The sequence below is a fragment of the Labrus mixtus genome, chromosome 3, assembly GCF_963584025.1.
Source record: "Labrus mixtus chromosome 3, fLabMix1.1, whole genome shotgun sequence".
NCBI classification, from domain to species: Eukaryota; Metazoa; Chordata; class Actinopteri; order Labriformes; family Labridae; genus Labrus; species Labrus mixtus.
Window position 1 is genome coordinate 13,824,726 of NC_083614.1, and position 13,304 is coordinate 13,838,029.

General features: G+C 40.1%; 1 protein-coding gene across 3 annotated transcripts in view; it reads right to left on the reverse strand.

The window, feature by feature from the left end:
• Positions 1 to 12,936, reverse strand: part of osbpl9 (oxysterol binding protein-like 9) — a 30,090-nt gene extending 17,154 nt beyond the window's left edge. For 2 of the 3 annotated variants that reach the window (XM_061032469.1, XM_061032460.1), the window contains exons 1-4: positions 12,791 to 12,936; positions 10,347 to 10,397; positions 7,080 to 7,158; positions 575 to 651 (exon numbers count right to left, since the gene is read on the reverse strand). In XM_061032469.1, the coding sequence (XP_060888452.1) occupies positions 575 to 651; positions 7,080 to 7,158; positions 10,347 to 10,397; positions 12,791 to 12,901 (318 nt within the window). In that variant the 5' untranslated portion in view covers positions 12,902 to 12,936. Of the gene's footprint in view, positions 1 to 574; positions 652 to 6,118; positions 6,192 to 7,079; positions 7,159 to 10,346; positions 10,398 to 12,790 lie in introns of those variants that run through there. The other variant, XM_061032488.1, reaches the window with a different exon arrangement.
• Positions 12,937 to 13,304: the final 368 nt, after the last annotated feature.

The window sequence follows — 13,304 nt, forward strand, 5'->3', positions numbered from 1 at the left end:
ACACCAGTTCAACTCAGCCACATGTTGCCATAACATCCTCAATTTATGTTGGCATGAACGTCACTGTTCTATTTATGCTGCCAAGACTCTTCACTGACTCAACTGTTCTACTGTGCAAAAACAAGCTGAGAAGACCAGGGCACTAGAACAAGACCTGAGAAACAAGGCCCTCAAACTGTAAGTCCTTGCATTGTGTTGAGGTGACATATAGCACATGATTTACTACGTTTCCAAATGCATGCAACATGAGGTGTGATAAAGATCCCACAACGAAAGCTTTGATGGCTGTGTTGCATTTCTCTACTCTTCAGAGTTTCCAAATTAGCTCACCTGTCCACTTTCAGACTGTATCTCCACCACTGAACAGCTCAGGTATGAAAAATACCAGCACGTTTACTTAAGACAACAGAAAGTAAACAGTGAAACCCCATGTATGATGACAAAAAAAAAGAAGCCCTACAGCACAACGGCTTGTTATTGTCACTCGAGAAGGTGAATTGGACACACAGACGTAGACACACAAACACACACGCTCACAAACCGACATACAAACACAAAGTGCCTGGTTACATACTCTTAGTTGGAGGGTGTGACGGAGGATAGTTCCCTCTAAGGCGTGGATCCACTTCTCCCGCTCGTCTGCATCTCGGGCTGAGGGTAGAAATACACACAGACACACCCAGTAAGCCACTTTTTCCATGCAGACAACATCAGTAGCTGTGACACTCTAGTTACACACTAATGGCAGCAAGACACAACACTGAGATGACATGAGTACCGGGGACACAGTAATGGATGCTGTGTACTCTACGTGAACCTTAACCTCATGTTTAGGCCTGAAAATATCTACCATCATTATATATGCAACTTCAAAAATACGACAAGCAAGCTTTTTTTCAGTACACCATTTCATAAATCAGGGAGGACAATAATCTGTAAACAGTTGACAACAAGATGAGCCCAAAAGCACAGATAAGACAATCAAATCAGAAAATAAAGACAGAATAAGATGGGTGCATGAAGGGCACTTGTAGGGTGAAAATAAGGTAGCACAAAGTCAAACATGTCCAGACATTTCTTACAGCAGAAGCTCTTCATGCATTTTGAGGAATATCTTTTTACAAGAATTAGATGAGAAAATACCAAACTAATATATCTGTTCAATATCAAATTACAGACAGCAGCTAGTTTGCTTATCTTAGCATACAGACAGGGAGAGAGCTAAATGTTCAAAGTGATACAATTGGGGGAAACTTTCAGGAGGGGTCAATTGCTGACTGACGGCTGTCTGGCAAAGTGGATGAAAAGAAAGCTGCAGAAAATGACTGAAGTGTCTAAAGTTTGGTTAAAATTAGGTAATTGTCTCCTGATTTTAGCTTTGCGTACCATAAACACGAGTGTCGTCAATCCATTCTTCTTATTATTAGCAGCGAGAAAGCAAGACATGTTGGTAAACATGTCAAATGGAATATGACCTTGGGCAAGTCTGAGAGCTGTGCTTTAACAGCAGCTTAAAACGTAGCTGACATTTAGCACAACTACAGCACTAAAACTTAAAGAATGTTAGCTTTTTATGAAATACAAATGTGTAATACAGGGCTGTTGTAATAAATATAAAAAGTAGTACTGAGCTGTATTGCCTAATAAATGATAGTGAGGCCTTACATCAGAGATGAACACATTGTTAAAACAGGGCCTATACTGATCTTTAAAATAATAGTTAGCTGATTTTGGCATTTTTCATTTCTTCTTTGTAATTCTGTTTTCAAATAATGAGCTGTGATTGGCTGTATCTACATTTTATTAGTAGTCTCAGAGATATTCCTTACTAACTGCATATTGCAGATCTTTCTTAGAGTAATACTCCCACACTGCTGACCTTTTCTTTTCTGTTTGAACATGAAAACAATTCAGGGTTCTTCAGTCCCACTGATTATTTACCCATGGGCCCATGTCTGTCAACCGCGCTGATACTGGCCGATACTGATGTTCAACCCAAGCATGTGTGCATCTTTACATAAAAGAATACCAGAAGAATGAATACAGGATCCATATTTAATTTGTAAGATTATTGTTGAAGTGAACAGTTAAAAATGTCTCTGTGCGGGGATGCAGCACTGATTCCTTTTCCTTTTTTAAAATTTATTTTTTGGTAACTGTGTGTGAAAAAGGTGCTGTGCAATGCTGCACCTTAAGAACAAAGACAGAGAACAAACAGACTGCCAGTGACATTAAACAGTGACCCAACACACAGACTGTGACACAGACAGTACACACACATACTGTATACTTCTAAATGCCAACGGCATACAGAGATACAGTATTATGTTCTCGCCCAACACACGGACAGGAATGAATGCAGGTCTGGTCGGGGTGCAGCATGTATACAAGTCCCCACATGTTTTAATAGATGTTTTACAGAAAGATTATTATATTTAAAAGGATGTAAATGATGTTCTTGCATAAAGAGTGGTTTTATTTCTGCTGAACTTTGCACGTGGACCTCAGTCAAAAACACTATAGCTCTAAAAGCTGTGAAAGAAAAACTTAATAAGATATATGCCATCGAATTAGCTTGGCAAACTATATCCTGTGCAAGAGTCATTTTTCATAGAGCTGGTAACACGACAGCAGAGCAGATGAATGGCTGTGCTAGCACAGGGGCTGAGCAGCGCAACAGCAGAAAAGCTTTTAAAGACATTAAAAAGCAGAAGAGGCTCAGGCCAATCCACTCAGACAGCGCCTCACTGCCCTCTCACTTTCCCCTCAGCCAAACAGACTCTCCAGAGGAACAGATTACTGCGGCTAATATTATTTAGCTCTATTCATGACCTGGGAGAGTAACCAAAACACATACTGTCAATGTATAAACTGGGTTGCAAAGTTCAATCTTTGGCTGAACCTGCAGCTCAAGAGTAAACCATGATTTAAATTCATAGGCAGGTCAACAAATCTATAATGTTGACCTGTTAGTCAGTCACATGAGGCAATGCACCACAAGCCATGACAGTGACTGTCATCTGACAGATACCTCCTTTGTTTAGCTCCAGAGTTACATATTTGAACAAACAGTGAATTATTTGAGCTCTTTAGTGGTTGAAAGGGGGAGGGGGTCAAGACAAATTGAAAGGGAATGGAGAACAGACGATCAGCATGGGTACAGTTTACAACTTTGTAACTACAGTGAAGTACAGCCAGTATGAGTGTATGTTACTAAATCAGTGGTGCTATGACTTTATCATAAGGAGCCCATAGAACAAAATGCTCTTTAAAGGTTAAACATGCATGTTTGTATTCACTGTTCTATCAGGAGATTGAAATAAAGATTATTTCCTTGATTTTTTTGACATGCAGTCAAAACACCTTTCTTTCTAATTTACTTCGAACATGTAAAAAAACAAAACAAACAAAGAAATGCTGTAATTAAAAAAAATGTAGAAAACATATCAAATAAAACCTTCAAGTCCCATACAGGGGAAGAGTGTAAAGGGCTTGTTACACTGCAGCAGTTTTAATATGGGAACAAAGGGGACAAAGTCTCAAAGTCACTAAGTTAATTTTTTTCATCTAAAACTGAAAAAATCCTGACTTGAAAAAAGAAAACTCTTAGAGGTATATGATACCCTTACTTTCACCCTGTAAGAGTGCATCACAGCCTTCGCTGTTAAATAGAGTCCTAACACGGGAAGCAGACAGACCCTAACTTAACCATATCACTGTGATCTCCAATTCTTCTATGCTGAAGATAGCAGAGAGACACAGGAAGCTATAAGAAGAACAAGCACAAAGAGAAGGAGCTGCACCTCACACCAATAAACTCCAACACACACACACACACACACCCACCCACCCACACACACACACCCCCACACACACCCCCACACGAAAAACATTTGACCTAAATCACAAACCCTTGTGTTGAGAGCTAGTACATGTCTATGTTCTGGAGCGTCTCACTGAATTGCAGTGATCCATTTGCTTCTCTATAAATTCAGAAGACAAAAAAAAATATGCCAGAACTCTTTGTCAAATAATTTGTGTAGGATATTTGTCAACACATCTTTATAATTTCAGCTGCGTTTTGAACTCTTTGTTTTTTGCATTTCGTAAACACCAAGTAAATACTGAATTTGATTTTGAAAAGGAAGTTACTCTGATCATTCTGCAGCCTGTCACTTCATACAACATCCATATTAGATAGTAAATAAAGCCATATATCTTTCAACAAAAGGAACATGCAGCACAAACAAAGTTTGGGAGTTAAAAGGTATAACTAAAGCTTCTGTAGGATGCATCACTGGATATCAACATAGACAAGAAAGACAAATGTGCTACTCTCTAGGTCCAGACAAACAGAAAAAAAAGTTTTAACTAAACTGATAGCTCTAGTGTTGCTTATTAAACCAAGAGACCCCCCCCCTCCCCCAATGTGTGTTAGCGTGTACACATTTGCAATGATTTCCTCTTTAAAATGCTCAGTGGCCCCTCCCCATGAAACTGGTCCTTCTTCCTCCAAAAGGCCTCAGTGAATTATTCATCCCTCCCTACTTCTGTCTCCTCCTGTCTGTCGGGTAAAGAAAAGCTGATGAAATATTTGAGTACAACGATGACCAAGGTGGGACATTAAAAAAAGGATGAGGACAGACAGGCAGGTGATATCAAGGGGATGTAGGACCACAGACGGCATGCATAGGGTCTCTCATCCTAGACTGATGCTATGGGCAGTCAGGATGGCCTGACAGAGAGGAAGTAGATTGATATCTACTGTAGAAAAGAGGAGGGGGGGGGGGGGGGGGGCAAAAGGGCTCTCAGGCAACTCTGATGCACCGCCGGGGGACAGGGTCTGATAAATAATGGATGCTCCTCTAAATAGAAAGACTGTACAGAGCTGCACTCCAGGCTAGCACAGTGGCCGGGTCTGAACTACAATTCAAACTTTGAGCCGGGTTGCCCTCAACCAAAATGTAAAACCAACACATTAAAAACACTTATATATATATTTATACATACATGTAAATCCTGGGAGACCGACTGATGTCATGCTGGTCCCAGGATCGTTTTACAGCATAAGAGAAATCTCCTCCTGCTCAACATCCTGTGTATCCTTTGATATCCAAGCTAACAGCTGCTTAGTCCACAATCCTGTGTTCAGCACACATTACGAGATTATTTTCTGACCATTCCTCCAGTGATAGTGAAACATGAGATGGTAATGAGATCTTTCAGGGAACCTTGAGAGTAGATGTGCCTTAGGATAAACTTCTTTGTATGCTCATATGCACAAAAATGGAGTCCCAAAAATTACGTATGTCCTCTGAAAGGAAATACTACTGCAGATTTAGCTAACCAGGAAAGTTTGGTCACGATAGGGAAGGAAATGTTTGAGTCTAATATGATTTTTTTTTTCTTAACTAATGCTCAACATTTGAGAACATGTTAGGTATTTATGTTGTTTTGTAATACAAGTTTACACTTCTTTACATAAATTACCACATGAATGAGTATTTCTGAATGTTGCTCTTAAGTTGACAAATTTAAGCTGAATATAATTTTCAACAAAAAAAACCTCTGATGTAGAATCGTTTCAGAATAGTATGAACAACAGAATATCTAAAACTGACAGCTGATCTAATCAATGCACTTAAAGCACATCCAGGCACAGCAGCAGATGCCAAAGATTAACTGTGGTACAGAAAGTCCAGGAACAAATCAGGACCAAGACAAATAAGCTATTTTTAAGTGACAAAAACAGCTCTATACAAATGTTGAAGGATAAAATAAGTAGCATCACATACATTTTAGCCAAACCCGTAAATAACAGGTAAAACACCAGTAACAACAAACATTGTTATGTAAATAACAAACCTCATCTGTACAACATGCGACTGATTCAGGACACTGCATTTCTCTCCTTAACATTTCCTCTAAGCTGACAGACTTTATTCTGAACTGTCCTTGAACCTCAATAACAAACAGATATACTCGAGTGCTACAGAACAAACTGCTCCACCCTAACTGCACATCCCAGAAGACAAACAAACAAACGCCTCGTCGCGATCCTTTTTGCCCAGGACTGGCATGCATGCGGACCATGAGACGTGCACGGTTTTAGCCTTACCCTTGCGTTTGTAGAACCACAGCATACAGCTTCGGAACACAGACATGGGAGAGGGCATGGAGGAGGTGTGAGGGGCACGGAGCCCATGGACTGTGGCTGGTGACCCTCAAGAAAGGAGGTGAACGGAGGGGAGGCTAGTGGGGGAGTGTAAGGGGGAACTCAGGGTTGACGTGGGGTGGATACAAATGGACAAATGGAACGAGAAAGATGAAGGAAAGGTGGAGGAGGTAAGTTAAAGACCTGGTGGTGTGATAGCGTAAAAAAAAGGTTTCTGCAGTGCACTGGACTGGGCAGCTCCCTGTCAAAAAAGAGGGAAGGGTTGGCAGAGCGGGAGGGGGGCGATGCTGTAGCTGGCAGCCAATCCTGTCCCTATGAAGTGAATGGTTGTAGAAAAGTGAGCAGCAGCAGCAGCAGCGGTGATGTAGCGAAGGTCGAAGAAGCGGCTGAGACCTGAGCTCAGCTTCCAGCTCAGCAGTATTCCCTCATTATTCCCAGAGGCTCGACTGCAGAGACACACAAGCAGCAAACCTTCTCCTCAGCCCCAATTGGGCTGAATCGTGGACTAAGAGGCAAAAAAAAAATTTGTTCTCGCTCTTTCTGTTCCAGAGGAATCTGTGTAGCTTACAGTGGAGCAAAGCGCGTTTATCTACAAAAACAATCTGTCAGTCCAACTTCACAGAGCTCTGCAGGAACAGAGAAAAAGCTCAGATGCAAGCCACAGGCTTTGACATTGTGTGGATGTGCATGTGTTTCCTGGTATTAGAGGAGACCGATCCAAGTCTTTAAAAGGTGGGGAGGGAAAGAGGGGTGAGAGAGAAAGAGTCTGAGGGAGCGAGAGAGCGAGAGAGAGAAGGAGAGAAAGAGAGAGAGCAAATGAACAGCAGGATTGGATCGCAGAGAAAGACAGCCAGTGTTGAAGAGGGAGAATGAAGAGGACTAAACTAGAAGGGTCCCGTCTTACCTTGGAAATGAAAAGTCTTCTGGTCCACAGTGATGGTGAATGTGCTGTCGTCCTCGTCATCGATGCCGATCACAGCTCCCTGAGCAAAAGGAGAGAGGGAGAGAGTAGGAGAGGGAGACACGTCATACTCCACTTTCCATTTCTATGCTCGTGCCTTCCACATGTTCCTGCTCTCTCTTTTTGTGAGTTTCCCATCTTAGCAGTATACTCTCTCCCCTCAATACGCTAAATCTTACCTTGTTGTGTGTCTTTCACACAATCAATCTGTGTTTCTCTCTCATACACACACACACACACACATAGAGAGCAGCCTTTTGGAACATGGGATTGATAAAGGGAGGGGAGAGGAGGAGGTGGGATTTGGGAGATAGAAGGAGGAGAGAGGCAGTGAAGGGTGGAGAGAAAAAGGCACCAGGGACCTGCAGCTCGCAGCAAACGGGAGAAAGAGAACCGCAGAGAAACGGCCTGCTGGCTAGCTGGGACATTAGCTCCTAGCAAGAGAAACAGGGCGTGTGACTCATACAACAAACCTGCAAGTAATAAAGAAACAACTACAGGAGCTGCATGAAATATTTCACACAGCACATCATACTTTGTAGTCCAGTAAAATCATTTTCATACCACCCTTAATGAAACTTCTCATTTAAAAATAATCAAATATTCAGACTCTCAGTAAGATTGAACTCTTTGTAAATTCAACACTATAAAGGAGATCTGACTGGCAGAGCCCTTTTACATTGTTATGAATCGTTTTAACCTTTTCAATTTAAGCAAACTTCTGATTTATTTTCTACACTAGTAAGCAGCAGTGATGAATATCTCACCAAGAGTCAAAAATGTGGAGGTTGTAAAATAAATTATTTAAAAAGATGACTAAACCATTAAAATATTCTTATTAAATTAAGTAATAAACTCAATATGTTATGTTACTGTTGTAGAATATACTAATAACAGTGCTTGATACAACTTGTCCCAGAGGGGAATGAAACACAACATTTAGTGAATATAAAAAGAGATCTACTGCTGCATATGAAATGCTACAAGGTCTGATTTGAGGTCATAGTTTCAAAGACTTATTAGAAATCACTGCGATCACGTGTCTCTGTTGTCATTTCCTTGTGATTGGATGATGTTTATTTCCACTGAATTATTGATATAGTGATAGCATCCAGTGAAGTAGAGTGAGATAATATCCTCCCTTGATCTCTTACCTTGACAGGTTGTAACCAGTCAGCATCTTTAACGCTGATATAGCTCAGAGCTTGCTTTGCTCTGCCTAAGATTTTTTGTGAAGAACGTTGTTGTTTTTTGCTGAGCATTAAGTATGGACTCATACTTCAAAAAAGTTCAACCTTTCTTTCACACAGTCACCAAAAAACAACAACTCATGCACTTAGTTCATTCTTCTTCACAGATCTTACTTTTCACTTTGGGATATAGGGCAAACTTAGTTGCACTGCAGGGCTTGAGAAAAACATGCAGGATAACATTACATGACAGGTTAGTGCCACACTGTTAATCCAAACAAGACAATGCATGCCTTGTTTGGACGGACCACAGACAGCAGAGTGTGGGAACCTATTTTATGTGGAACTAAAACTTTCAGCAGAGACTCTTTCAAAATACAGACTTAAAAAAAAATAGTGCTTGATAGAAGCTGATTTCTTGAATCATCAACAGACTCTTTTTGCATTTTCACACCAGAGTCTTTATCATGTGTTGATCTGAGTCTAAAAAACAAAACTGTATAATTTCAATAAAGTTATTAATAAAGAAAATACCAACTCAGCCACGCATCTATTTTTAAAAAAAAAATTATTTATGGCTGTGTCTAATAAAAATGGCTTAAATTAAGCCGCAAAGTCAGTAAAGTAGCTGTCACACTCTCTGTGTTGTTCTCCGATGTGCAGACGCGGACTCGACTGCGCGTCCCTTTTTCTCTATGGCGCATAGCGGGGGGCCAATCGTGCTTGAGTACGGCACGTTACAGATGGCCAGTGTGACGGCGCCCTGAGATGGTGTTCCAGCTTCTTGCTTTGTTTCTATAGACTGATGTATCACAATGCATGGTTCCACATTGTCCCACCTCAAACTCATGACTGCCTTTCCACATTTGTCACTGGATCCTCTTTCAGGTAGTTTTAGGAGGTTTACTTCCTCCCTTTAGTGAGACACATTTTCATGGTTCTCTGCGGCGCCCTTTGTCCTCACACAGTCGTGGTGGCATAAAAAGTATGTTTTCACCACTGCTACTGTAAGAAATAATGGGAAGACTTACCCAAATGATTTTTCAGCTCAGCCATTTCACTAATTAAATGAGCGCCGTATGCGTCACCAACAGCATTAGGGTGGACACAAACAACAATAAAACACCACAACAATAAAGCAACCCACGGATGAATAACAACCAAACCCAATCAGCAAAAGAACCCAAACAAAAACCAGATTAACACCAGAACCAAACATCATCAGAATTCTGGCAACGCAGGAACCCAGGCAACTTAGGTTGAGACCAAGAAGAATGAGGATGAAAGAAGATTTTAAAAAATCAATTAAAAGAGAGAAAGAATCAAACGTGGCTAGAAGCTATAAAAGGAGATGTGAGAAATATTAATGAAGATTAAAAAGCAAACCAAAATGATTAGAGTAGGTATTAGCTATTAATTGAAATAACAATAAAAACATCTAATGCATCAAAAAGATTAAAGTCAGTGAAATCATGATAGCAGTGAAAAGGAGCTGGACAGCTGAAAGGCCCCATCCCACTTAGACACTTTGACATGGCCAAACAAGCAGTTCAGATCTAAATGATATTCAGGAGATATAAGCGCTAATTCTGTCTGTCAAAACAAATGTTTGGTCACTCCTTTGAAGATCCTATTAGCATGAGGAATCATCCCTTTCTGTCTTTGTAAGAAGAGAAGCATCACAACATAAGTGCAGCTGCTGCCATCTAGAGGTCATTCAGCAACACTCAAAACGCTGTAAGAGCCTTTACTTAGAGAGCTTTGAAAAGTGGGGCAAGAGAGAGGTGAACATGGCAGCAGGAAACTAATGAAACCTTTCAAACCTTCCCTTTAGGATTCACATTTGATGATCATTTTACAAAACTGTGTAAAGGACACCACACCAGCCTTATACACTTCAGAGAAATTGCAATGAGAAAGCCCACCTACGCTGGATGTTTTTTGACTGCACTCTGGACAGAAATACCTTGAACACAGAGATATCTAAAAAAAGCAATGTCTGCGATTATGAAATTCTTACCCTGAGTCGCACACAGCCTCTTCTGGATCCTCTCATCATCTTGTCCTTTGACTGGAAATAAACAGCAAACATCAGAGATTAGTATACTAGTATGCCAGGTCAGTTCAGGTGGAGTGATTTAAAAGTGTATTTATTGATATGAATGGATGGACCTTTCAACATATCAGAGGAGAAAAAGCAGCAAGATTTTCTTTAAAATACAACGAACAGTGGCCGAAGCACATTAGTTATTTCAGGATCATGTTATTGTGTGAGCTGGCTTACAGTCACATTTTCACTTTGGTTAATGAGACAATTGATTTGGACAAAACCATCTGAAATCAGAGTTAATAACATCTTTGCTCTTAAAACTATGACGACAAGTTAAAATGTCTGCCGTGCAAAAGGGCCTTTAGATGTCATGCACATCTGATAAGAATGTAAAAAAAAGAAGTCAATTGTTAGTCACTTGGTAGAGATTGTGACAGCCCACATTCAAAGTGTGTCCAAGAACAACTGCATATAAAGTAACAGTCAGGTTTGTCCTGTAGGATGTTAGTCTATTTTTATCTACAGGCAATTTGACCCAACTGTAGCCAGAGAGTCTCTGCCCCTGTTAAGTATTTGAATGTAGCAGTGCTTTCATCAACAATATAGAAACAGAGGAGAGGCCTGAAGTCATATTACTTGCACATAACCGTAACACTTTCATTACCTACTCGTGTGCGCTTCATGATCATTAGGATGTCAAATTGAGAATCAGTCTTCTCTTCTGTCCACAAAATATCAGACAAAAGCTTTTATTATTAATATTTTGAAAATAAATGTGACATTTATTATTTGTTTTTCTCTATCAAAGATATTCAAACAACTATCACAAATAAAAAAGAAAAGACAAGCAATTCTTACATGTATGACATTGAAACCAAGCAGATGGTTGGTAGTTTGCTGAGAAATACAACAATCAGTTGTTGGAATTTTATTTGTCAACATTAACAAAAATAATTCTACCACCAAACAAATCTTATAAACAAGATCTTCTGTATCTTTTAAACAAGTCAGTGGTGGACAGTAACAAAGTATTTTACTTGAGTACTGTACTGAAGCACATTGTTTGATTATCTGTACTTTTTTTTTTTTTTGGGGGGGGGGGGGGGGGGGGGGGAGAGAGGAGGAGGTTAACCATAATGTTGTTACTCCACTACATTTGAAAGACAAATACAGTTCTCTTGAGTCCAAGACAAATTTCCCCAAGGCCACAATAAAGTGTATCGTACTACATTTCTATGTATGTTCTCGTTTCTTGCTACTTTTTCCTCTGAAGTCAGCTGATGAATTTTCTTTTCTTTTTCAACATCTGATACGAATGACAATAAACTGTGTTGGTGTATTTCTGAGTGGTTTGTCCACATATCTTCAGCCCGTGTTTGAAATGTAAATGTCTTCTCTTTGTGTAAAGCCTGGCTGTAAATGTTCCTGCTCATCAGGTTGTTCCTATTGTTTAAATGAATGTTTTCTGACATATCAGAAAGTACACCTATTTATTCTTGACTGCACTCTAAAAATTGTGAAAATATAAAATAATAAAATCACACTCAGGCACTGAGCTTTGTCCCTGAACAGGTACAGTCTAAACCACAGGAAACAGACCTGTGACATCTGAATCAGTAGAAATCAGAAGAATATAACCTTCTTTTCAGCAAGATAGTTCTTCTGGCTCCACCATTTCTCTCTTTGTGAGGTGTTCATGAGAGAGAGTAAAACAGCCTTCATGTCTGCAGGACCTTCTGGTTTACTTCTCATTCCTCTTGATAATAAAGTTATTGAAAACGACACAGGTTAAATTAAAGCTATCATTAAACTTCATAAGTTGAGTGCACAGTTTTAACGACCTTAACTAAGTTTTTTATCTACCAATAAGACTGACAGCTTGTTTTCTGGTTTCCCCTCGACATTGTCTACATTGTACTCCTCAGAGTAAAGTGAATTAATCACCTGGACTGTGAACACTTCTGTCTCCTTCTGCGGTGTCTTCACAGCTATTTCTGCTAGCAAACCTACCAGTGTCGGACTCATACTAAACTACCATGCACAGATGTCTTGTCGGCAACTTTCATAAACCCTACTCCCTCTCACCAAAATCTCGTAAACTAATCAAAACAACGTTTCAGCGAGTCTGTTGTTTTATCAGGATTTAGCTTCGCCAGCTAGCTAACAACATTAGCGGAAGTGTAGAAACAACACTGTCATTTGATTGGTCAGTTGGTATTCATGGAGCGTTGCTATTGGCCAACGTCAGGGTCCGTCATCACGGAGACCCGCCTTTTCTGTGCCAGCTGAGACTCCCAACTCCTGACAAACACAAGGCCTTTCTGCCACTTTGATTTGATAAGCAGCGTCCACGTACAGTCCAATCCCCTTTAACAGACCACTTTACAATTTAACAACGGAGGAAATGAACGTACCGTGTAGTACGACAGTAAACCGGCATTGTAGTCCAACACGAACCAGCGGTACTGCCAACCTTTCATAACGTTGGTCCACTTGCTGAGCGGCCCCTCCATGATGGACGCCATCTTTACAATACGCTCCTGGGGAGGAGTCGGATAAGGTGTGGGGCAGCCGGCGTCACGGGAACGATGCTGCTGATGATGATGAACCCCATATCAGGGATGAGCTGTCCCATGAATCAGTCAAACATGACAAGTATTCAGATACTTTAAGTTAAGGCAAAGTGACAACACTCCGGCTAGAAAACTCGATGCAGAATGTTTCCTTCCTTATTATTATCATAATAATATAAATAATATTTTTATTTATTTAAAACACATTTAAGCATTACTTTATAATATACACTTAATAATTTACACTGTAATGTAAGACAATAATGAAGCATAGTTCTCTCCATTTCTGACGGACATTTTAAAAAAAAAAAAAAGTGACTTTGCAAGGCAGATTTCAATCCAATGTAAAAAAAAA